The sequence below is a fragment of the Phoxinus phoxinus genome (assembly GCF_949152265.1).
Source record: "Phoxinus phoxinus genome assembly, chromosome: 6".
Taxonomy (NCBI): Eukaryota; Metazoa; Chordata; class Actinopteri; order Cypriniformes; family Leuciscidae; genus Phoxinus; species Phoxinus phoxinus.
In genome coordinates, this window is record NC_136881.1 from 32463749 (window position 1) to 32491258 (window position 27510).

General features: G+C 36.8%; 1 protein-coding gene and 1 long non-coding RNA gene across 2 annotated transcripts; both read right to left on the reverse strand.

The window, feature by feature from the left end:
* Nucleotides 1-27455, reverse strand: dtx4b (deltex 4, E3 ubiquitin ligase b). The gene is made up of 9 exons (XM_079617299.1): nucleotides 27111-27455; nucleotides 26693-26907; nucleotides 15691-16741; nucleotides 11593-11654; nucleotides 11331-11492; nucleotides 7464-7525; nucleotides 4859-5179; nucleotides 4655-4744; nucleotides 1-1790 (listed from the first exon to the last, which is right to left on the reverse strand). Coding segments are annotated over exons 1-9 (2193 nt in total). The 5' UTR covers nucleotides 27113-27455; the 3' UTR covers nucleotides 1-1562.
* Nucleotides 8103-8489, reverse strand: LOC307001127. The gene is made up of 3 exons (XR_013798169.1): nucleotides 8355-8489; nucleotides 8226-8260; nucleotides 8103-8134 (listed from the first exon to the last, which is right to left on the reverse strand). It is a non-coding gene; the product is annotated as an uncharacterized lncRNA (long non-coding RNA).
* Nucleotides 27456-27510: the final 55 nt, after the last annotated feature.

Here is a 27510-nt window from a genome sequence, read left to right on the forward strand (position 1 = left end):
AGATAATCTTTAATGAAAGGGGGAGGTTGCTGGATCTTAACAGATTACAAAACACTTAACTTTTTTTTTCACAACTTGAGAAATCTCTACAATTCATATGATCAAAAATGGCATTTATTATGTAGGAAGGAAAAAAGAAACCAAAAAACAGTTGAGGCTCACCTTTAAGTATAAAAATTCTCAATATGAAACATTCCTAAAATATTGTAAACTATGAAAATAGAAGAAAACATCAATGTAAAAGAGAAATACATGAAGGAAATTAAACGGATAAGTTACACACCGTACTTCTGGTTGGTGGATGCATAGCATACACTCTTCTGTTTAATCGCGCACAAATGCAAGCATACAAATGATGCATGGGCTCACACGCAAGAATCCACGTGCACAGATACACACATGCCAAACAATGGCATGTTCTTTAGGTTATTAGAAGCGGATCATTATAAAACAGGTCAATAATTGACCTAACATACAGACTGGCCTAAAAACAGGGTACATGTCAGTAAAGAACAGTTAAAAAGAGCTAAATCATATTTATTTAAAATATGTTGAGTTTGCTAAATTCATTTTTGGCAAACGATAACTAACTGACCCCTAGGGATCTCTTTATCCATCTATCTATCTATGAAGTGCTTGTCATTTCACTGTATCCAGCTCAATCTTTATTCATTTGCTTATTCTTCTGTATTAAAGCTGAACATATTTATTTACTCATTGTATTTAGTTAAACAGCACTTCTAAGCTTAAACCCCCCAAATTGTTTTTCTGTACCGTGAAAAGGTGATATTTCATAATATATAACTAAGACGCATTGAATATCTTTTTTCTTAATGAGCATATCAAGTACTTTTACATTATCTGAAGAACAATTCGTTAGGGTTCTCGTGCTTCATTTAAACTAGCATAAATCAATTCAATGTTTCCATTAAACTCATTTTGAAATCAATTTCACATTAAAATTTCTGTTCTATTTTGACGTAACAAAACTCTGAATCTTTTGCACACACCATTATCTGTACAAAAATAGTATAAGTTCTCAATACATTTTGAACACATGGGAATGATGCATGATAATACAAACATTCATATGCAAACTATACTTCTCAGTTCTAGTAAACAGCTTCCAGTTAGTAGAGGTACAAGAGTTGACTGTTTTACACAACTTACACAAACTCACACTGCAACATAACTTAAGCAAATAAAACATCTCTGTTGCTTCATTAACCAGCATTTTCTTAAGTCTTTCTATTCCCTCATTTTTCTATATCACAAGTCCCCTCCACTTCCCATTTTTGCTCGTCACACTTTCCTTTTTCCTTCCAACCTGTCTTTCACCTTTAACCAAATACCATCTTAGTTGTGTTACTTCATGCCCAAGTACTTCGTATTGAGATTATAGAATACACACCGACTTGTACCTCTGTGCTAATTCACACAGTTATCTGTACCAATCGGTCACATTAGTTATTTTCATATTAAATCACATATTTCTGTGCTCCCTATTTCAAATGCACATCTAGTACCATCCTTTTTCTTTCACTACCATCGGAAACATCCTCTCACAGCTGCTGCTCCTCATCTTCAGTGATGCCCTGGGCTTTCAGCTCCTCTAGTACATTGGCAAGATAGCCAGAATCTGGAAAGCCATGTCCGGTAAGATTGGAGCCAAATTCTGTCTTGTGATGGACCTCATTCCAGATGACAGTGTCTGATTCTCCGGTGGTGCTGGACGTTCCCACGGAGAAGATCAGCCGTCGGTCCCACGCCACCAACAAAAGCCTTAACACCTAAGAACCGGACAACATATTGATATCATTGGAAACCTTAAATAACAATTAGACCTACATTGAATCTTAATGTGTTCTAAGGCCCTTTTTGGTGCATTTGTTTTAACAGCATTTTGCAATACTCTAATAGAAGTAACCCTAACCCTGGTAATGCGTTAAATAAACGGTATACCCCTTTGCATTCCCAGGTCCATTTGGACCCATTGGAACGTATGACTCTAAAACAGTCATAACTTAAAGGGCACCTATTATGGAATTTTGAAATTTACCTTTCATGTAGTGTGTAACATAGATCTAAGTGAACAAAAACATCCTGCAAAGTTTGAAATATGAAAGTGTACCGTATATAAAGTTATTGTCTTTCAAAAGTAAGAGTCGACTCTGAGTCATTTTTATGAATCGTTAGAAGACCGAAGCTTTTTCTCTGACTAGATGACGTCAACTTGTCAAGTTATTTGAATACGATACGCCCACTTATTGCGCTCCAAGGCCAGCAGGGAAAACATCAGGGCGACGAGACGCTGTGTTCTGCAGTGCGACTCAAAAGCCAACTTTTTTCATCTGCCCAAGGAGGAGCATTTGAAGACTAAGTGGCTTCAATTCATATATACAACTATACCACAGAAGTATAGTCCGAGCCTTGTGCTTTGCTCGCGCCATTTTCAAGACGATTGCTTTACCAACTTAAATGCACTCAAACTGGGATTCGCGAGCCGGCTGATATTGAAGGAAGGTTCAGTTCCAAGTGTATTTGCATCAGCTTCCTCCTCCGTATCACAACCTGTAAGTGTTATTAATAATTGTTGCTTTTATATTTTATGTAGCATGCTTAATAATTATTTTGTTTGTTGTGTAAGCACCGTTTAGCTTCTAGGTCTTCAATGACAATTGTATTGAGATAGCCTATGTGAAGTGTTTGTCGTTGTTTTCGGAGTTGTCTAAAGAATAGAGTAATACCTCGTAGTAACGTATACTACATTTTTTTTTTTTTTTTTTTTTGTAAAAACGTTATGTTTATGCATCGGGCTAACGCAAACAAAGACTGATTGTGCTTTTACAATATGAACTCTGGGCTATATGCTCGCTAACATAACATTACATTCTTTATCTTATTTTTAGTTTTTTACTACAAACTACAAAGCAGTGGACTATAATAATTATTATAACACAATTTAATTGATAAAAGCATCATTGTACTCCGTGTTAAACAATAAGTATTATCTATGTAAACACTGCTGGGTCATCTGACCAATCAACGCAGATTAGCGTCGCGCAAAGCAGGGGTTTGGAAAATGAGTCGTTGAACGATTCATTTGGGAGTCGGTGAGCAAATCAGGTAAAAATAAATGCATATTATACGACAACAAAAGTGTTTTTTGTCATTGCATGCATGTAAAACTGTTGTTGGGGACTCCCTAAACAACATTAGGAACATTTTAAATGTCATAATAGGTGCCCTTTAATATTTTTCAACTAAAACCATATTGTATCTGATCAGTAACTTCTCATTAATAAGTGAACACACAACATTTTTTAAGTTTTGAATATTACCAAGTTATCATGCTATTACTACATTACCCCCTTTTTTATTAATTAGAAATAAGAAAAACTATTTGAAATATAAAATTTTACAAGAACTACAGCAACAACCAGTGTGATGCAAGAAAATATTTATTTTTATCAATATTTATGATAATTATTTTTGAGTATATCATTATATGAATTGTATAACAACATGTGAGAATTACCATTAATAACTTACAACTCATGACAGCTCAAAACAGTCTACATTTATGAAAATTACCAATTATTTTTCTAACAAAACAACATCAATATTACCCTGAACAACAACTGATACAAACTGAACAAACAAAATATATTCATTTTACATGCATACACACACACACACAAAAAAAATAAACAGTCTTAAGGTAAATCCCAATTCTCGGTCTTCCCCCTTCGTTTCAAGTAAGCTCGCGAAAATGCTTGGTTTTAAGGGGTATACCACTTCCCCTTAGCCCTACCCCTCGATCAAAACGAGAATTGGGATAGCCCTTACTCTCACGTGAACGTGAAAAATTAAGGGGTAAGACAAGGTACTAGCAGAAGGTCAGGAATTCACCAGAAGAAGTAAGACATCCTTTTTCCAAACCTATTTCCTTTATCAAATTTAGACCATTTGGTCTATGAACTTTTGATCTATAAACAGACATTAATTTAATTTGTCATAATTTCTTGTGTTAAGCCACAGTTCACTTTCAGGTCAAAACGGACCAGCAAAAGATGTAACAAATTATTTTAAATGGTTATATCTTACATTAAAAATAATAATAATAATTAAAAGTTTGGGGTCATTAAGACTACTCCTAAATTAATTATTTAATTTAGCAGTGATGCATGAAATTGATCAAATGTGAGGGTAAAGATATTGTACATTGTTATAAAAGATTTAAAATAAATGCTGTTCTTTTAAACTTCCTATTGATCAAAGAATCCTGAAATAAATTATCATGATTTCCACAAAAATATTAAGCAGCACAACTGTTTTCAAAATTGATAATAGCAAGAAATGTTTCTCGAGCAGAAAATCAACATATTAAAAATGATTTCTGGAGGATCATGTGACACTAAAGACTGGAGTAATGATGCTGAAAATTCACAGGAATAAATTACATTCTAAAGTATATCAAAATAGAAAACAGTTATTTGAAATTGTACATGTGTCACAATATTACAGTTTTTACTGTGTTTTGAACAAGTAAAAAATTTAAAACGGAAAGAAATTGTACCAACCCCAAACTTTTGAACGGTATTGTAGAAGATGAAGTTTTTTTTCTTATGCTCTGTATGGTAGGAGGACTTACCTTGCGTCCTTTTTCATTGTCTGGGAGATAACAATGACGGGGAAATCCTCTTGCAGTGAAAGGCTTCCGTGGATTTGGATGTTCAGAACCCTTGAGAGAGACAAGAGAGAAGATTCTTTATCAAATACGATAATGATGGCGTGCAGGCCAAGTGTAAATGCAACAAAGATGCATTATATATATAATTATATGATGTAGTTATACCTGTATCCCGGGAGGTATGTTGTAGATGATGCGAATGGTTTTGCAGTCTGGGTATCCTGGAAGTGAGTGCGGGATGACATGGTACTCCATCTTACCGGGTGGCTGGTTTCCTGTCTTAACTCCATATATTGTCTTGCATGTGGGACACTGCAGGCTGCCATCTTTGTTGCCATTGTTGTACATGGCCACTAGGCACTGTAGGTGATAAAGATGCCCACATTGCGCCAGTCGTCCGACGGACTCAGCACGTGAAACACTCGCTACACCTGGACCTTTATACCCAGAGGGTCCCAACAGAGTCTCCATACAGATAGTGCAATCCTGAAAGAAATACACAATGCTGATATAGAACGCCATTAGCCAACATGTAGATAATAAAAGGTTAAGAAATGGATTTTATTTGTTTACATGCATGTTTTTTTTACATCCTCGTTTAGCCAATAAGATGATCAATTCTATATCCACCCAGTCATATTATGTCCAAAGTGTCGTCTTTTTATTAGTTGAAGTGTTTGGTTTCTAAACATCTCTTGAATTTCAATGGTTTCAAGATTTTGGCAACCAATAAATTACCACACAAAAGACATTGTAATCAGATAAAAAAAAAAAAAAATAGCCTGGTAGCATATAAAACTGTATCTAATGTAGTCTGGGTCAGTTTTTTTTTAAAACTTGCATAGTTTTGTTAAAGCCCGCGTGAACCGGAAGTTGCAAACGACTTTTCTCCAGTGTTGTGACGTATTTACAAGTAAAACGGAATATTGAACAGAGGCCAGGGTTTTACTTTAGTGCTCCTCCTCTCCATCTCTGCTCATAGCAGAGTAACGGTTTGAGGAGAGTGGTTAAGCGTTTTCAACCCCGTCAAACCTACGTCATCAGAAAAGGAACGGCATTCCAGACCGGAAGTAACTTTTCAGACTTTGATTAAATATAATCATTTTGATTTCATGTCGACTTTAAAGGTTGACATGACAAGCAACCGTATTTAGATAGCTATTAAGCAATACCACAATGAAGTGGTATCGGGCCATCCCTACTTCCTACACTAGTGTTACACTTGTTGTTTTTTTTACACTTCCTACACTTGTGTTACTCCAATAAACCTTGTTGTACCATATTTCTTTTGTTTTTGGTGTGTAACTTTTGGATCAAAACTTTTGTTTTTATGTTAATGCTTTAGTTATCTTTAACTGCTACCCCTGTGGTAGACTGGGTGGAATGTAACAATAAAGTATATATTTGTTAACGTGAGTATGCAGATAAAGTAGGATGTACTATACATCCAACTTTTTAATATATGGCTGGGTGATAAATATAGTTTACATATTTCAACAATATAACAATCAAAAAGTTGGGTTTTGCTATACCGGTATGAGACCATGGACCACAAAACCAGTCACATGGGTCAATTTTCTGAAATTGAGATTTATACATCTGAAACCTGAATAAATAAGATTTCCATTGATATATGGTTTGTTATGGAATGACAATATTTGGCCGAGATACAACTATTTGAAATTCTGGAATCTGAGGGTGCAAAGAAATCAAAACATTGAGGAAAATCTCCTTTAAAGTTGTCCATTTATGTTCGCGATTGTGCTGCTTTCACTCACCAAAATAAATGTTTTATATATTTATGATAGGAAATGTACAAATTATTTTCATGGAACATGATCTTTACTTAATATCCTAATGATGTTTGGCATTGGCGATAATTTTGACCCATAATGTATTGTTGGCTATTGGCACAAATATACCCGTGCGACTTCACTTGTGACTGGTTTTGTGATCCAGCCAGGGTCACATACAGTACACACTCACGTTAAGCAGTATGTACTATAAGTATCTGGGTAAGGCAGGATATACATATATTATAATTATTCATTTGTTATCTGGTGATATTTAGAATGATTAAACCTGTGAGGTTTTGTTAAATGTAGAACAACTCTTTTTTATATATATAGTTTTTAAAGCATGACTAGTGAATTTGCACCAAAATACTTAATTTAAAGTGTGTGTGTGTGTGTGTGTGTGTGTGTGTGTGTGTGTGTGTGTGTGTGTGTGTGTGTGTGTGTGTGTGTGTGTGTGTGGGCTGTTAAACCCTACATTATGGGGAGAAAAAGTCCCCACAAAGATGGTAATGATGGATATTTTTTGGACAGCTTTAAAATCATACTAAGTGATGTTTTTTTGAAAATGTAAAAATGCCTGAATCTGTGATGGGTATGTTTAGGGGTAGGGTTAGTGTAAGGGGATAGAATATATAGTTTATACATTATAAAAATCATTCTGTCTATGGAAAGTCCCCATAAAACATGAAAACACAACGTGTGTGTGTGTGTGTGCGCAAAGTTACGATTTGAGAGAAATTTTTTAAGTAAAATTTATTCTGAAATAAATTGATTCGGTTTAAAACACTATAAAGACACCAACTCTTCCATTCTCTTTATGTTTCCCAGAGGATCTGTAAAGCTGCACATATACAGCACTATTTGCCCTGTATGCACCCTTTGCCAGCAGCTCAGATATCTCCTAGGTCTGAAGCCAAGGGTTACAGAAGAGATCACATAGAGATTAAGGAAATAAAATAAAAAGGATGTCTTACTTCTTCTGGTGAATTCCTGACCTTCTGCAAGTACCTCTTTACCACTTCCTCTGGTGTTTTACCTGGAAAACAAATCACTTATGTTTAAGAATGCAGTATGAGATTTCAGATTTCATTTGTTGTGTGTATAAATCTGCTGTACTGAGTGACAATCGATGGGAACAGCTGGGGCCTGTTTCAGAAAGGAGGTTAAGTGAAAACTCAGAGTATGTTAACCCTGAAATGAGGGAAACTCTGGGTTTTCCATTTCAGAATGGGAGGTATATCAAACCCGAGAAAGCAGAGTAAGTCAAGCCCGTTTCTGAAAGAGAGGTAACTTATACTCAGAGTCAGTTACCATGGTAACTTACTCTGTGAACCTAACCTGGTCTCGAGCAGGTTTTCTTCGGTAAACCCAGAGTTTCTTGTGGTCTCCTCCCCTTTTTTTAAAGAGTAAGCGGTGTTTAAACACATCATTCATTATTTCTGTACATTTATTTATTGCTGTTTTTACTGTTTTTTTATATATTTTTTTATAAGATGAAGTCTATATAACTCCTTAACTAGCAACTGAAAATACAATAGATTAGAGTTACATCATGTAGTTCTAAACAAATTCTACAGAATTAAACTGTGGCATTTACTGAAAGTCACTGAAGTGTGTTCATCTATGCACCAGAAGTTGATGGACCCTGGGGGGTATATTATATAAATAATGGTATTATTCATAATGTTATATTAATAAACATTATATTAATAATATTATACTAATATTAATATTACCTCCGTAGGCCTCTCTGTGGCAGCAGAAACTGTTTCTTCATCCCCATGTGAAGATGAGCATTTGGTTGAGTACACTTTAATAGGCCTTCTATTTGTCATAATTTCTGGTGTATCGAGTAGGCTACTTACAACTGCCTGTGGTTCTCTTGGGACAGGAGGCTCCAAAAGACAGATATTACCATCAGAATCAGTTGTGACCAACGAAAAACTCACCCCAAAGTAAAATGAATGGAAATATCAAAAATACCCTATATAAAAAATAACACATATCTAGACCTCTTACATTTTATGAAGGCCCTTGGATCTTCGGGAGTGACTGGCTCTGATGAAGTCCCTCCAGGAATTCCCTCAGCCAAAAATGCTGCTGCACTGCTAAACACTGGATGCTAATAAGTTATTTAATATGTCAAATGTTTATAAAGTCAGGCCTACACCCATGATATGCTCAAGCCTAACCTGATTGAATTATGTTTTTATATTTCATTTTCAGCTGCTGCCACATTATTTTAATGCCTGCAGGATTGCACCTAGCCTACGTGAAAATTAAAATTAGGTTGAATAACATGTTCTTCCAGTTTCACCTCTGATATTATAACAGTTGGGTAAGTTACTCTAACATAGTTATTAATTACTAACTACAAATTACATCTTCAACAGTGTAATTAGATTAAGGTAATAATAATGACTATCTTAAGAAAGTATTGGTCTACTTATTACTATACTAAATCCCATATCAACCTCAACCACTTGAACAACAAGGAGAGACAAGAAACTGCACTTTTAATGCTTTCAAATTAACAATATACAATTGCATGAATTATTCTTGAATTGACCAAAGTGTAGAGGGAGAAGGTTACATTAAAAATATACCTTTTAAAGGGGTCATGACATGGTTTTTTTTATTTTATTATTATGTTCCCTTAGGTGCAATTATAGTATTACTATAGTTTTTTTTACAAAAAACTTTTAAAATGTAGTGATTTATGACCTTTTCCCACCCTGTTTCTCATCCTCTGGTTCAAACAGTCTGTTTTGGGGGTGTTTCCCCTTTAAGAGTTCAGTGTTAACGCCCACTGTTATGATTGGCTAACGTCAGTGCCTATGCATCAATTATTAACGCCCCCAGCCAGAACGTTTGCGGATTCGGCGTAACTGTTTAATAGCGGGTGATTCACGCGAAGCGATGGCTCTTGCAATGACAAAACCTTATTATGTTTGAGCCAGAATCAGAGGAAAATTAACCATCACCACAACAACGAAGACTGGATCAGCCCGTGTCCACATGGAAAGTGAAACAATTTTGAATTAATAAAAAAAATTTAACCCGAGACACTTGAAAACGGATTATTGTTGCATAATTATCCTATAGCTTAATTTGCTAACAGTTTAACATTATTTAACTAATTCCAATGAAATGATAGGGTGTACCACGGACAAAAATGCATGCACAGACAGGCCATCTTTGAAGATGCAGCATTGATAAAGGCAACATTTTTAATTTTCTATCACATGTAGGCCTACTAGAAAGGCGACATATTTTCAAGATTCTCTTATACAAATGTGTTTATATTAGCCATGGTAAAAAGTAAGTTTGCGTCGTCGTTATTGAGCCCTGAATAGTTGGCACGGACTTATCTTTGAGCAACAGTTTTCTGGCAAAGCCAAGCATCATATTGGGATTTTTTCCTCAAAACAGTCATCCTTAAATGTATAGAACACTGCCGTGACTGGGACGTCCGCAAAAAATAAAGTGCATCCATTTTTCCCTGACGACTGGATCTTTCAGCGTATTTAAAAAGTAGTTTAAAGTTTTAAATACATTACTTACAGTTTGCGTCGTCGATGTTGAGCCCAGAATAGACGGCACGGACTTATCTTTGAGCAACAGTTTTCTGGCAAAGCTCAAAACAGTCATCCTTAAAATGTACAGAACAAACGCTTAAACTAACACTGACGTGACTGAGACGTCCGCAAAAAATAAAGTGCATCCATTTTTCCCTGACGACTGGATCTTTCGCAGCGTATTCAAAGATGTAGTTTGTCCACAGCCAGGAACAGCACATCTGCGGTGTCGTAATCTCCCTGTACACAGACCCACTCGCTCTCCGTCGACTGAACACTTGTGAGGCGCGCGGCGCGCGGGCGCGACAACGATACGAAGTGAGCGTAGTTGTCTTGCGCTTTCAGCGTAGCTGTCTTGTTCTGGAGGCGGTCATATGCAAACGCTGGTACGTCACTTCGTACCGTGACGTCACTTCTTACCATGGATCCAGAACGAGCTGTATTTAGAGCTTGATTAAATAAATGATTCGTTTATAATGGGGAGGACGTCTTAAGCTATGAAACTTGCAGGACGTTTTAATGACACAAAGACCTCTTATATACCAAAAGATCAAGGCAAATTTGGTTTCTCATGTCATGACCCCTTTAACAATGTATGTTAAATCCACTATTGAATTGTTCTATAGTCTGCAGTAGCCTATTTAATGTAATTATAATACATCAGATTTTATTTTAAATTACAGAAGAATTAAGAGTAATCCCTTTAATTAAATTACAATATTTAGATTAATTGGTAATTAATTACACCCCACACTGTATAACAGTAATTCCTCTTTTTGTTTGGCGCTGTTGCCATGGTTACTCATAATATCTGTGCTCCATTGATAATGGCTTTTTATAGTTGTGATGCACGCGCGCAACTCAGAGTCAGTCAACTTAAGAGTTGATTGAACTAACTCATTTCAGCTGATCTGTAACCGAAAACTCAGAGTTTCCCATCTCAGGGTTAGTCAACTCAGAGTTCCCGTTTTAACTCAGAGTTGGTTGAACCTCCTTATTGAAACAGGCCCCTGGTAGTGATCGGTGGCCATTGTATTTCAGTAGTTGCCTCAAGTCTAAATCTGTCATTCCTTCCAAGCAAGACTCCTTTTGCCACCAGAACAGCCTGAATGTTTTGAGGCATGGATTTAGAAAGGTGCAGGAAAACTTCCTTAGGGATTTTGGTCCTTGCTTCCTCAATATCAAACTTCAGAAACAAACTTATGCAGCACTGCAGTACAATGTATTTCTCTGTTCATATGTCATAAGTACATGTATTCTCACCTTTGCGGGCTTGTTTCTTGGTGGTCTTGCGGCAACAGTTCCCGATGCCAGGAATTGGTCTGATGTCACTCTTGCTGACAGGTGGAGGATGCAGAACCAGTTTTGGTGGGCGGGTCAAACATACAGGTAGTCCTGCTGCACTCATCAGAATACCAGTAATACCTGCAATGCATCATAATACACATGTGTAATGTATTGTCAGTTTATAATTAGTTTATTTTAATTACTGATAGTGTATTAATAATGTGTCTTGTTTTCCTACCAGCTAATGCCGGATGGACAGGGCTGGAGCCATTAAGATTCTTCACTGGTACTGTCGGTACCCTAGGAGAGAAAAAAAAGCTCTATAAGGCCAGTGGACACACTGACTGCTGCCTTACAGAATGTTCTCCTGTATCTCCAAAATGCAACTCTTACCAAATAGTCAAACCAACAGATTAAGTAATTTACCAGACTAATTATTTAACATCACTCGAATTAGATCAGAGCATTAGCCAACGACAACGTTCCAACAATCCAATCAATTCACAATGGACAAAATTAATAAATTTTTCCATTTCATGCTGATTTTAAGACATAAAAGCAATGGACATGCTGAACCTAAAAACTTCAAAACTGCAGTATTTTTCCCTCTTGAACTTGAGATTTTATTCATTGTAGAGGTGTCGCAATATGATGACGTTTCAGAAAATGTCATATTTATATCATGTTAATACTACACAGTTGATAATATACAGCACCAGTAAAAAAATGTTTTATATATATAAAAAGTTTAAGATAAATCATCAAAATATCAATAGATATTGCGATAATATTGTTATCATGAATTATTTTAGACATGATAATCCTGTAGTGACAATCTCATAGTGACAGCTCTAATTCAGTGTTAACTTCCTCTGAACTTTCTTCTGTACGATGATTATGAAAATGTTGTGTAAAAATATGAGACAGACATTCTACCAGTTTCTTCATTACCAAGTATTTTCTTGCAACCTATTAAATTTCAAAAGTTCAACGTGAAGTTCTTGTTTAACGACTAGCATGCACACAAACCATTGTTCTTCTTCCAACATCAACAGTTATATGATATCTAACTGAATGTACTTTTTGACACTTTCGACTAAGTATCAAATGACTATTTTACTCATATGCCTATATAAGCACATTTTTGGTCAAATCAGTGAAAAATGGGAAACAAAATACCAAAAGGCAAAAAAAAGAAAAAAAAGAAAGCAACTCTAATATACAGCCATTTTACTTCCCTCTTCACACCCTCAATGGTCTTGTCTGTAGTGTTTTCCCACGCTCATTTTCTTATCTCCTTTTACTGGAAGGTATGTTGGCCGCTAGCCTTTTTTTGGGGGGGTTGTGTCTGTGCGTAAATTTATTAAAAATGTGAATGAATGTAGCAAAGTTTGTTTTTTCCTGTCACAGCTGTTGCTGGGTCTGTCTGTATATTGATCTTCCTAACTGATAATAAGTCTAAAGCTGCGTTCCCACTACCAGCGACACGATTCCATTCATTTTAATAGAGGGCTGGGCGACACGAGCGTCAGTAACCCTTGGCGACAAGATATAGGCATGTCCAGCGACACAACAAAGTTGAGATGCGTTTAACTTTATGCAAAGAGTTTACTGACACAAAGAGTCATAAGCAAGATGGAGGAGTCAGCTATTTTTCTATAATATGTCTGTGGTGTTTTTTTCCTTCCAAAATGTTTGTTTGTAGCGACAAGAATACTGAATGGTTACAACATGGAGTAACATCTGTGAATGTCATTCACATTTTTTTTTCTAGGCACTAGGCAGGCAACCAGTAGTGGGAATACCCACTAGCAACCTCACCGCCAGCCACTGGTGACATGCAGTGACAAAGTCACCAGTAGTGTGAACACAGCATAACACTTTATTTTCCAGATGGTGACTGACCTCACAATATATTTACAAAATGCACACAGGCACGTCTCTAATGTTTCTGTAGTCAGAAAACATACTTGAGATTGGTTCAGTAAGTAGGAACAGGATTTCACTTTTACTTCACAATGAACAGGCATCCATGTAAAAGAAAAGCGGTAGAAAATATGCTAAATAGATGTATATTCATTATAAAAACAACCAAATACTAAGACATATCTTGTTTGTTTTTTTTTTGTTTTTTTTTTAGCTAATTTTAATGCTAGTTTTGTCTTATTTTAAATCATTTTAAGTCATCTGGAGTCCCCCTTGAAAATGTGTTGATGCCTCTCTTCTAGATTCTTCCTTTTAGTCAGTGCATAAAAATGCAAAATGTGTGATTTAGAATAATATTTAATTTCAAGTGTAACAGGTACATAGCTGACCTAAATAGCAATGCCCCCGTTTACGGTTACATATCCTCATTGTCATGCTCCCTTCCTTCCGAAACTCAAATAACAATACGTTCTGATGCCAGCAAAAGATACGTCAGTTGACATCGAAACAAAAAAGAGCTGCGGTGTGACATTTAGGGACAGGTGAATTAGTAATAATCAACAAAAAATAAAACACCACTACTGCCACATTTTTTCTCTTGAATGGAAGTTCTGTTTAAGGCACACTTTATTTGCAACATATGATGTGATTCACACGAAAGTGAAAACTGAACCAAATATGCTGAAGTGGTTAAGCGGTAAAAGAAGGACTTGTTGAGTGTTTGCTTAAAATGATGACATGACAGGTTACTAATGCATTTTAGCCAATCATCAACACTGCAGCAGTACATTTTATTTATATTCCCGTTTTGTTGTCCATTGAAAAACAGAAGTGTCAGACATGGGAAGGTAGATGGCTGTTTGGGTAAGGCCAATGGGGAAGCTTTTGACCTCCACTGACCCTCGATCTTGCTTCTACAACAGACTTGTCTCTTTGTTTTCTCTCTCACACATGCTCAACAACTGCTGCTCTATGACTCCAGATGGCTTTACGTCTGAGGCAGAACATTCCTTTAGAAAGAGCACCAGACTCACAATGTTCTCCTGCATTAGCACACATGTATGTCACAACACTTGTGTAGGATGATAGTTACTTCTGTAATTGCTTTACAATCTAGCCTGGGTACAATTTTCATTGATCAATATATAGCCTAATTTATATCATCAAAATAAGATGCTAAAGAGTAAAAATACTACAATTCTACCTATGGCTGCATCTACACATAGTCTATTCTCAAACGCGTCCAGCACTTCAATCCACCCTAGCTACACTCCAAACCTTCATCACCAAAAGTCACATCTAATGCTTCAGGAAACACTGGGACACCATTGTTACTACATTCAATGTCAAAACCTTTTGCTCGTTACCCCAACTCCTTCCTAACATAGACATGCACACACACTCTACTATGTCAAACGCTTTAGTGAGACAGCATTGTGTTGCTAATGCAGACCAGCCCATGTCATGTCAACAAAGGTTGCTGCAGAAACCCAGCGTGAACACGAAATCACCACTGAGAGCTGCGGGAAAAGCCACAGAAACAGCTATAGATATATAGGGGGTGGGGATGGAACGAATAAGACCATTCTATCCCCAGATGGTCATCAAACAGAGCAGACACGGATGATTTAGCAGTGTGAGAAACGTGAGAAACACACTCCTACACAGAGGAGGGGGAAAAACATAAACACACTACACGAGTGAGGCTGACACCTAAATTATATAGGCCTATGATTTTAGTCGATTAAGTCTGTTTCCTAAAGTTCACAAAGTTTTCCTAACCACAGGTTTTTCTTTGGCCGCTTTCTAGCTGTCAGTTCTGGTTGTCAGTGGAACACAATAACATCAATAAAGTGTTCAATTACGAACAGTTTATTTATTGTTTTAATAATAATATAATATTGCTGCTTTTATATTTTGTCGTCTACAGCTATAAAATGAAGTGTGGCTTAAGTGTCCATAAAATAAATGTAAATATATTAATATTAATATTATTAGACGTTATAATTTCATAAAAATACCCTATTGTGCAAAAGTTTGGGGTCGGGAGATTTTTTTTATGTTTTTGATAGAACTTTTTTTTTAAATTAATTTAAAATAACTGTTTGCATGTACATTTAAAATGTATTTTATTCCTGTGATGCAAAGCTGAATTTTCAGCATCATTACTCCAGTCTTCAGTGTCACACGATCCTTTAGAAATCATTCTAATATGCTTAATAATATGTAACATTTCTTCTTATTATCAATGTTTGAAACAGTTGTGCTGCTAAACATTTTTGAGGAAACAATCAATTTAAAAAGTATCCTTGCTTAATAGGTATTAATTTCTTCCCAAAAAATCTGACTGATGTTACTGTAATGGTATTGTATATGAAACTGATAAAACAGCTAAAATGCCTTTTCTTACCCAGAGGCAATAAGCGCCCGTGACTGTGCCATGGCAATTCTCTGCAAAGCAGGCCGACTAAGCCCTGCCAGACTGGCACGAGGTGGTAGAGGGGCAGCACAGGCAGCGGACCGCTGAGAGGCCAACGTTGTTGAAGATGACGTCAAAACTGCGGATAGTGTGGGATTTGTTGACGTGTTAACAAGTATGGCAGTTGGCACAAACGTTGCTGAAGATGATAAGTTTGGGGCGGATGGAGACTGCTGATTCTGTGATGGCAGAGTTGGGGGTAGGGGCAAAGATGAAGGCGTTGGGCGGCTAGAGGAGATTGAAAGCTTGGCAGTGGCTGATGTGAGAAAGGACAACGATTGATCAAAAACAGCAGAATTCTTGGCTTCTTCAGAGGGCATGGATTTTAAAGATTTTCCATGTGGTAGTGTATGAGAATACGAGTTCAAAACAGAGGAGGATGGAAGTGTCCCAAAGTTGGATTTAGGACTGTTTGGCTTTGTTGCACGTCCTAGTGTCTGTGATGCAGTGCCATTTGCCTTTACACTCAACACCAGCATGCACTGCTGGCAGGCACAGGGCTGTCCGAGAGGAGCAAGAGATGAAACCGAAAGCGTCCCGCTTGGGTAAACTGCACTTCCTTTTCTACTCAGGGTAGAACCAGAAACGCCTACCCCAAGAAGAGCCCCTGTTGACCCTCCCCCTGATGCAACCCTTCTAGCCATGCCTCCGGTCCCTGAGCCAGTACCCCAAGCCAGTGAGTTTTTAGGCAGTGGTCCAGTAACTAGTGGGTAAACCATGTCTGAGCGTCTCTGGATGCGCCTCTGCCGCTGCGTTTGCCTGTTAAACTGGGTCATGGTCTGGAAGTCCACAAAATAGCAAAAGCCCAACGATGTCAGGTCCAGCCAGGGTTGCTGTCGGTCCCGTGCCGCTTGCAAGGCAATGCTCACCTCCATGTCAAAGGCTGTCCAGGAACCTGCATCGTTTTCCCACTCCCATATCCAACCTTGGCCTGGCGCTGAGGTGGGGTCATAGAAACTCCGTCGCACTGGTCTTAACGTACCTGAGGAGGTAAACAAAAGGGTTATAGATCGAATATAATAAAAGAGATATAATAAACCAGTTAAATAAAGTGTTTTCTTAAAAGAGAGACAGCCAGTCAGTCAACATGTTATGCATCTAAAGGCACCAATATACTCATAGCAAACTCTGTTTCGTTAATCGCTTTGGGGGAAAAAGAAGTTTGAAATACCCAAGCAAGGGTAAACGAAAATCCTGACGCCGCCTGCTGTGAGCGGTATATTTATATAATATGTAAACACGCACTGCACGCTTTTTCTCTCAATAACAAACTGCACAATTAAGACAGTTAAGAAAACATCTGATCATAGACAATTGGATGTTTTTTGAACCAGCTCTGTAATTTGGCACTCCAGTCAAGTCACATCATGTTTATTTATATAGAACTTTATCCAACAGGTTGCTTTAAAGCAAGCAGCTTTACAGTATAAAACATGGGGGGGGGGGGGGGGGGGGTCACTTTCGGTTAGATGTCCAATGTCTCCAATGTAAGCATTCAATCCTCCATTATACCGACTGAATGCTTATTGTTGTGCTTTGCGCATCCTTTGAATTTAAACCCATTCATCAGAGCAGAAATAAGTTTACATTCTCTCCAGTAAGACTGATCAGGTCAGGATCTTGAGTGTTTAGAGTAATAATTCTTCAATCAAATTTAAAGCAGTAACTGGGACAACACATGCAATATCCATTTAGCTAATGCACAAAATGCATTTAGGAATTCATGACGTAGTGCTGGGGCACACAAACATAAAGCAAAAAACCCATGTGAATAAATAGATTTGAGCATAAAGCAAAAGCCACTGAGCACAAAAGACCCACTGAGGCATAAACTTTAGCACAACTGGGAATTCACAGAGTTCTAGAAGCCATAAAACTTGTGAAAGGACATATTGTCTTTTTAACACCCATATTCACCTACTAGACCTTCAAATGGTACAAAACAATTAATGTGTTACATGATTCTGTAGACATTATGGAACTTTATAAAGCATGTTCCAGAAATGAGGTGGAGTAAAGCAAGACATCAGTATGCTTTGATCATCCTTTATTGCGTTTGAACTCACTTTACCAGCTCTGTGCCTCAATAACAGTCATGCCCTCTCAGCTCTGTTGTACATGAATGAAACCATGTCTTTTGTTAACAGATGAATAGATAACTTTTTGCCAATGCTTTTTTGTTTTGTTTTTTTGCTGCTTGTGAGAAGTAATTTCACTGAATTATACAGTCAAGCTAATGATAAACATGTGATTGTGTGGTATATAACTGCATGCGAGTACCATATATGTCTGAAGGCAGATTAGCAGACTGATATCATGTATCTCAGGAGCTGCTTTTAGAAAGTGTGATGTGTTCAGGGGCCAGTGAACATAATAATGTAAGAAATGAAAATATATATAAAACATTTTTTTAAATTGAATGTATTCCTGTAATGGCAAAGCTGATTTTTTAGCAGCCATTACTCCAGTCTTCAGTGTCGCATGATTCTACAGCTCTCTCTTTTTACGTGCAGACCTCTGACAAGAAAATTTGATTCCATCAAGGTCAAAGAAAGCAGAGCCCCAGAGCATGCCTACTTATTGCGTAATCACCACAGACAAATAGTAGTTCGAAAGTGTTTACCATTTGGAGCAAACTTTTATGGAACGTTTGAATCGGCTGGGATCAGATCAGGATCTTGAGTTTTTTATTCCTGTGATTTTCAGCATCATTACTCCAGACTTCAGTGTCACATGATCAAGAAATCATTGTATTATGCTGATTTGCTGCCCCTTTGATCAATTTAATACATCCTTGTTGAATAAAAATATTAATTTCTTTAAAAAAAAATCTTTGACCCCAAACATTTGAACGGTAGTGTATTTGCATGTGCCAATTGTTACACTTTTGAAGAAGAAAATTAAAATAATAACAATAAGTACTTGGGATTACTTGCCTGCACTGCAAGCAACATGGTGTGACACTCCCATACATCTCCCAACAAGGCTGTCTGCACTTCATTATAAACTTATATTAGACAATTGTCATACTTCTACACAGACAAATGCTAGATTTTTTTGGCCAAACTTAGAAAAAAATGATCAAATGAAATAAATGTTTAAAGTTTAATTACTTTAGTAGTCTATTACAAAAGAAAACCTATATATGTCATTAAGTCAATGATTCCATCAGGATCTGTCAGTATTGATCGTGACGCACCAAAATTGTTATTTAATACTACAGTTTCAGTTCAATATAGTCTGTCCAGATAAAACTAGATAATAATGTGCCTCCTCTAAACATTACGGCCACAGCAACAGATGGCCATGTCCACTTTCACATGCCAATCATACAGCCTGCACTTAAGTTTGCAAGCTTGTGCTAGTATGTGAGTGGGAGTAAAAGGCTGTGCTTCAGCAGATCATAAACTGTGACATTGGGTTAAGGATCCCAGGACCTTTGCAGCGGCACAAAGCCCCATACAGCAGGTGTACAGAGACCGTCCATCTGTCCCATTGTTGCTGGCTCTGTGCTTCCACCATTGCCCCAATTTGAATTTCCCTTCCCTCTTTCAAACTAACAACTTTATTCCACTTACTTTTCTAAAAAAAATTATTTATAAAATACAATAAGTGCAATGAATTATAAATGCAAAAATTATTCCATTAAAACCTCTGACACGTGCAGCGTTTCCCCTACCATTGTTTTGAGTACAAAACGATCCCCCACCCCCCTGAAAGAATGACAAAAATATATTCCACAAAAAAAAAAAAAAAAAAAAGACGCACAAGCTCCATGCGGTAACTTTTAGCGACTATGATTTTCGCAATACAGAAAACGCCGACGGAATTGCGGATTCCAGTCATAAAAACTTAAAGTTCTTCACGGCAACCCGTCAAAATAAAAGTTAGGTTTAACTTTACAGAAATATATTACTTTTGTACAGTAGGATTTAGATATATCTCAATGTAATAGAAATACTAACACTAGGCTAATACAAATAAATTATCATCAAAACTTTTTTTTTTAAGGAATTTTTCTTCCATGTTTTAATTTTAACAGTAAAGCTCATTGTGCAGCATGTTGTTTGACAAAACGTTTGTTTCATTTCTTATGATTAAAATTAAATAAATCAATGTTTTTATGTCTTCGTTTGATTACCAGAAAAAAAAATACAACACTGAATTTGTGTGGAAAAAAAATCATATAATTAGTTTTTTTAAATGTTGTATAAGTTTAATAATTGTATAAGTTTCATGATTTCAATTATTTAGACATACTTTTTGATTACAAAAAAATTTATACCACATATCTGTAACACGCTTGCTCCGCGAGTACACTAGTTGTACCCACCCTGAAAAAAATCGTAGGGGAAACACTGACGTGTCTTATGTAGTGGATTATACCGTCCGCCTCTGTAGTATTTTATTGAATATGATGATCACCGATGGATGTGCAATTTTGGGGGACAATTTAGCTCTTTCTTAAACACTCTTTTATATTTTCTGAGCTGATGTATTTTCTGTTCATATTTCTAGATTTCTGTCATTCAGAAAAGTCAGTCAGTCAGAGGTGGAAATGTATAAATGTTAACCCATCATCAAACATTTGACCATGACATACATAAATGAGGAGGCGGCTATCTGAAAATGAAGCTTGGTACTTAAAAAATGTCCTTTGCATCACAGAAAAGCAGTTGGACTGGAAAAAAGAAACACTGTTACTCGGTCGTGTCATTGAGCGTGCATTACGTTCCCACCGTGGTCCGTGCAAATTAATAAACAATATTTTAGCACATGGTACATTGTTAACTGTGACTATGATTTCAGTGTAAACACATTTATAGTCTCTGTGAAATGTCTGCTCTAGACAAATTTAACCAAAAAAAGTACTACATTTATAAAGCTGTGAGGGGCCCCAAGAAAGGACTACGGGTGGGTGTCCCATACCCCTTTGGGCTTAAAAATGAGGCACACAAAGGCTCCTTTTAGCATGAATCCATGGGGGGGTTGTAGATAAAGAGAGAACGGACCATATAAAGTGGGTTTCAGAATTGAAAATCGGGAACCTATTATGCAAAATTCACTTTTACATGGCGTTTGAACATAAATGTGTGTTGGCAGTGTGTGTACACAACCATCCTGTAATAATAAAATTCAATAAAATTTTTTTTTTTTTTAATCCCCATAAATCATAACCACTGTCTCAGAACAAGCTGTTCTCAGATTCGGGGCAATGTTACGTAAATTTGCACAAGCCCCGCCCACAACTGTTGATTGACACTGCAGTTTTAGCATATACCCGCCCTGAGTAAGCTAAACACAGTCCGCCATTGTTTCAACGCTGGAGCAGCTGTAGACAAGAATGTCTTCTAAAGCGTTTGAGGTGTTTTGTTGTTAGATGTAAGAATGAACATAGCAGTCTTCATTTACTCTCGTTGTTTCTCGAGGATGGATTAGTACAACCGTTCGTGATCAAGCTTACAGTCTCCGGAGCGACAGGAATAACGTTACTGATCACGGTAGAAATAAAAGTGAGAGCGGTCCGCTACAGCAGGCTTGAATTAATAGTGGATAAAAGCAGATGACAAATACATTATAACCGCAATTAAAGTAAACAATACCGGTTCTATCTCAATACATATTCTCTGGCTATGTGGGGATTATTGTCCGACTCCGGGTCGAAATGAACACTACTGAGATTTTTGATATTATAATTTTGTGAGATGAGATTGTCCGGTGTGGTGAAGTGTTGGGTCCCACTGAAGTGATGAGTCCCACCTAAGGACCCCAGCAATCCGATTGGTTCAAAGCACGTTTTATGGGTAATCGCTTTAGTGCCTGGTTACAAATCATACAAAATCACTTTATTGTAGAAGAAGACGTTTGAACTAGGTTATAACGAGTCATTAATGTATTTTAACTTATATGTTTCATATACTAGTATTTAACCGAAGCTACAGATTGTGAAATTAAACATTTCTCGTTGTTAGTGTTTTTTTGTTTTTTGTTAGCTTAGATAGTAGCATAGCATACAGCTCTCCGATGATCGTGCAAGCGATCGTAACAAATCGTATCTTTTCTTGCACATAGCAGCAGGATTTAGCTGTAGGCCTTCATAGCAGCTGGACGTAGCATTCTACATAAAGCTACCACCTAACGCTAAAACAGCTCACGTTAGCTACAAGTTATCGCGAGACGAGATTTAGATCAGGCATACTACTGGCATACTAATGGTGTCCTTAGCTAGGACTCATCACTTCAGTGAGACCCAACACTTCACCACACCGGCAGCAACAGCTCATTTGCAGTTAAAAGGATACACACTAAAACGGTGCGTTTTTCTGAGCCCCAAAAAGTGACAATTTAAACAGGCTGTAAAAAAAACATATCTGTTGGTTATTTTGAGCTAAAACTTCACATGCACACTCTGGGGACATCAGAGACTTATTTTACATCTTGCGAAAAGGGGCATAATAGGTGCCCTTTAAAGTACACACGCAGAAAGTAAACTCAACAACTACACTACCTGAAAAGATTTTTTAAAGGAGTCTCTCAAACTTAACCAAGGCTGCATTTATTTGATGAAATTTATCTGTCATATTATTACCATTTTAAAGAACCGTTTTCTATTTTAATATACAGTACTCTTCAGCATCATTACTCCAGTCTTCAGTTTACATCATCACACAATCCTTCAGAAATCATTCTAATACGATTTGGTGTTTAAGAAACATTTCTTTTTATTATCAATGTTGAAAACTGTTTTTGTTGCTTAATGTTTTTGTGGAAACCATGATACACTAACACTACCAATCAAAAGTTTGGAGTTAGCGAGATAAAAAAAAAAAAAAACACTTTCATTCAAAAAGGACACCTTAAAAGTGACAGTAACATGTATAATGTAACAAAAATTATTCTTATTATTTTGAAATAAATGCGATTTGTTTGAACTTTCTATTCACGAAAGCATCAGCAACAAAAATGTTTTCAACATTGATAATAGTAAGAAATGTTTCTTGAGCAGCAAATCACCATATTAGAATGATTTCTGAAGGATCATGTGACACTAAAGACTGGAGTAATGATGCTGAAAATTCAGCTTTGCATCACAGGAATAAAATACATTTTAAAATATATTTAAAATAGAAAACAGCCATTTAAATTGTAATAATTTTACACAATATTGTTGTTTTTACTGTGTTCTTGATTAAATAAATGGAGCCTTGGTGAGCATAAGATACTTTTTTTCAAAAACATTTAAAAGTCTTACTTATTCCAAACGTTTGACTGGTACTGTAGGGGTGTGTTTATGGGAAAGGAGGCAGTGATACCAACAGAAATAATTCACAAAATGGTCAGCTTGAAAGAAATTTTAACTTTCCCTCAACTCTTTAGCCTAACCATGTGAGAGTCATTGGATGAAAAGATTGGAAGAAAAACACAATCCTGCCCTATGCGTGTGCGTTATACTAATCTCCAGTCTGCAATGGAAAACAGAGTAACTGACAGCACCCCTGGGCCCAGAGTTGATGAAACTACATCCTAGCCTGTTGCACAATAAAAACCGCTCCCCATCTCTCCGCAATATATCTTTATAGTTTCGTTCTTTCACTTGGAAGTGTGCTCAAGTTCCCTAGGTATTGCTTTATGGAACTTCACTCTACAATGTGTAAGTGTGACTGAGCAAGTTAGTTTGCAGGTTTTTTAGGACAAGTCTTGACAGAGCGATGAGGGTTGCGAATGTCACCAACCTGTCATGTCATGGATGTTTGGTTGCAAAACATTAGCTGAGTTTCAAAATGATTTGGGTGTTAGTAAAAAGATCATTTTGGGGAGCTGCCTGGGTGTGTATTATTATTCACAGTAGGCTGGTGCAGTTATGTGTTGTTTTTTTCTCTTATGCACTAGATTAACACAAATGCACTTTATCCATGGGGATAAATAGGCAGTTTTTCTGCAAGAATTTGTAATCACTTTGAGTAACTTTAATCTGTGTCCTCTAACATACCAAGGCCTCAGTCTGACTAAAATTGTGTGATTTTGCAAGGCCGGACTAACAGACCTTGATAATGTGCTTGTGGAAATTTGACAAGAAAACAAGGGTAGTGTTATGTCTGTTTTTTTGTACCTCTATTGTCTCACTCCCTCCCTTTGTGTTGTCCAGTCATACAGGCCTCAAAAAAGTATTTGGACATTTAAAAATGTATGATTTTCATTCAGGATGTATTGCAATCTTTTATCTTAATTTTGAAAAATAAATCTAATTTTCTATTTTAAATTGTACAACATATATTGCATGTTTATGCTAAAAATGTCACGTGGTCTCATATTTTGCTATTTAATGCGAAGACATTTTAAGTGTGGCATATATATTTAAATACTTTTTGCCACCAATTTATATCCATCCAAAACAACAGCTGCCTGGGTGGAAAGTAGACATAGTTCAATGTGGTTTAAACCCAAATGAGTGCATACGCATAAAGTAGATGCGTGTTAAAAAATAGCTGAAGGTGTGAACAACATTTCGTCAAACCCACTAAATGCAGACTGAAAGAGATAAGCGTAGATGTGCTTTGAAGTCATATTACATCATGTTAAAATGGAATATTTGCCACACACTTTTTATCAATATATCATTGCTTGAACCATACCCCAGAGGCACTTAACTGTGTCACAACGTTTTAACAATTATTCCATAAAACTAACAATAACCGGTATCTGTTACTAGTACTATTTTTTTAATTGCTAGCAAGTAACCCAATCATGACTATAGTATCTTCTTTAGTTTCACCAAGAGATACTAGCACTCATTCATTTGCTAGTACACTACTCATAATCACAATAGTGGCAACTAACTAACTAACTAACTAATTAACCCATTGTTAGTTGTAATACATTTCTAAATGTACATGGGGATCTGTGGTTCAGTTTTGACTATGTATTTTATTTGTCACTGGATTCTATTTCAGTTTTGTTCATTAGTAGCACTTATTGTTTGGTTACTAGTAATTTCAAGTTACTAGTATCTATTCCAGTTTTACTAGAACCAATTTATGAGACGCTAGTATCCATTCCCAAATGGTACTAGTAATATTTCTGATAACACTTTACAATAAGGTTTCCTTAGTTAACATTGGTTAACTACATTAGTTTACATGAACAAATAATGAACTGCTCTTCTACAGCATTTATTCATCTTTGTTCATTTCAATATTTGCTAATAAATTATTGATATCAAGAAGTTGTATTTGTTAACATTAGTTAATGCACTGTGAAGTAAAATCAACAAACAGCTGTATTTTTATTAACAAACGTTAACAAAGACTAACAAATACAGTAACAAATGTATTAGATTGTAGATTTGAGTGCAGCCTTTGACACTATACTGATTGAGAGACTCAAGACTTGGCTTGGTATTTCCTGTACAGTGTTGGAGTGGTTTAAATTTGACCTCACTAATCGTACCCAGTTTGTTGTTTTAAAAAACAATAAATCTAACGTTGAACAGGTATGTCATGGTGTTCCTCAGGTGTCTGTCCTTGGCCCGATACTTTTTAATATTTACATGCTTCCTTTAGGGCAGATTATTAGAAAGCATGGTTTGGGGTTCCACTTCCATGCTGATGATACTCAAATTTATATTAGCACGAAAACTAATATTACAGGTATCTCAGCAACACTTTCTGACTGTCTGCAGGAAATTAAATTATGGATGTACCACAAATTTCTCAAATTGAATGGTACAAAGTCAGAGGTTCTTTTAGTTGGTACCCATGCAGCTGCCTGTAATGGTAGAAATTTCAGTTTACACCTTGAAAATAATGTAGTATTCCTTCCCATCATCTGAAGTTCGCAATCTTGGTGTAATTTTTGACTCTCATTTGACACTTGAAGCACATATCAAGAGCATGTCAAAATCTGCATTTTTTCATCTAAGGAATATTGCCTGGATTAGGCCTTTTCTTTCATTACCTGACGCAAAAAGGCTTGTCAATGCATTATTGTAATGCCCTTTATCTTGGCCTACCTGCAAAGTCTATTAAGCAACTGCAAAACATACAAAACTCAGCTGCACGTGTTCTTACACATACTCCTTCTCATCAGCATATTTCCAGGGTGCTTAGGAACCTGCATTGGCTTCCGGTCCATGCCCGTATTGATTTTAAAACTCTTATTTTAACACATAAAGCTGTATATGGAACTGCACCATCATATATTTGTGATTTAATTACGCTATACATGCCATCTCGATCTCTCCGCTCTGCCAACTCTTTCCTCCTTAAACAACCTTCTTGCAGAATAAAAAAACGATGGGTGAAAGAGCCTTCTCTGTGGCAGCCCATAGGTTGTGGAATGCACTTCCTTTAACTGTTAGGAATGCCCCAACATTAAGAAGTTTTGAGAAACAGTTAAAACCCCATCTTTTTAAGATAGTGTGTGTGTCTTAATTGGTGACACTGGATATTGTATTCTACCTGTTGTTGCATTCTTTTCTTTTTATGCATTTACTTTTATACTGTACTTGTTGTAGCGCTTTAGGTATAAGAAAAGCGCAATATAAATAAAATGTATTATTAGGCTACTCATTGTTAGTTCATGTTAGTTAATAAGTGATGTTAACAAATGAACCCTTATTGTAAAGTGTTACTGTTCCATTTGTTCCTCTTGCTGATAATGTTAAATGTAATAAATGTCACTATTAAAATATTATTTTAGTTGTCAATGCTGGGATCGTGACTAGTAGCAGCAAACGAATAAGTACTAGTATACAACGAATGCTTGATGAAGTCATTTCAATCCAAGATACTAGTCACTATTAGACTACTTACAAGTAATATAATAGATAAGTCCATAAAACAGTAACATAAAATAGAAACTAGTTCGTTGTAGAGAATGAATGTTAGAGTGGCTTGCCACAGGTATAATGATGCGCTGCTGGTTTTCATCTTACCGGTGTCCTGTCTGAACTGATGCATGGAGTGTAGATCGATGATGTAGGGCGACAGGCGGCTGTCGGCTCGGCCTAGAACGATGCTTCCGCCGCGGGGATCGCTTCTTATCACCTCCTCTATGTGGTGAGACACGGTCGGGCTGTACGGCCGCCAGCGCCCGTGCTCGCTGAGCCATTCCCAGACGACCACGGCGGAGGCTTGTAACATCGTGTCCCTTCAAGTAGAACAGAAAAATAAAGTACGCATCTCTTGATTTCAACAACCGGTTTAGTACGCAGGAGGACAGATTTGCTAATGCTAATGTAAAGCACGGCAAAGTTGCAATGCCTGGTTTGTATAACGTCGATAGACACACGAGGATTTGTTTTGAGCCTGAATATTCTGGTTCTCGGTATATAAACTCTCAGGTGCACTCACATTTATGTAGAAAACGCTTATCGCAGCATCAGGAAATAAATATCCTTATCACTTCTTCCATGGTTGGTCGCGATCTCAACAACTCCTCCGAGTGTCAACAAATAGTCAACGGACCAATATTCTTATTTCTTCTTCTTCTACACATACGGCGTTGACCGTCCCTCAGTTTGCGATTTTATCCTTCTTACTGGTTTCTTGCGGCACGAGGTATACGTTAATTTATCGAAGATCATGTAGACTTTAAGTAAATGATCTCTGGTGAAAAGCTCGTGGTTTTGTGTTCCGTACACCGAGTTGATAAAGTAACACCCAAACACCTCCCCATCATCACAGTTTAGTAATGCTGCCTCGAAGAATCTGACTCATATCCATGAATCGGTTCTTTCGATTCTTTTGCTCG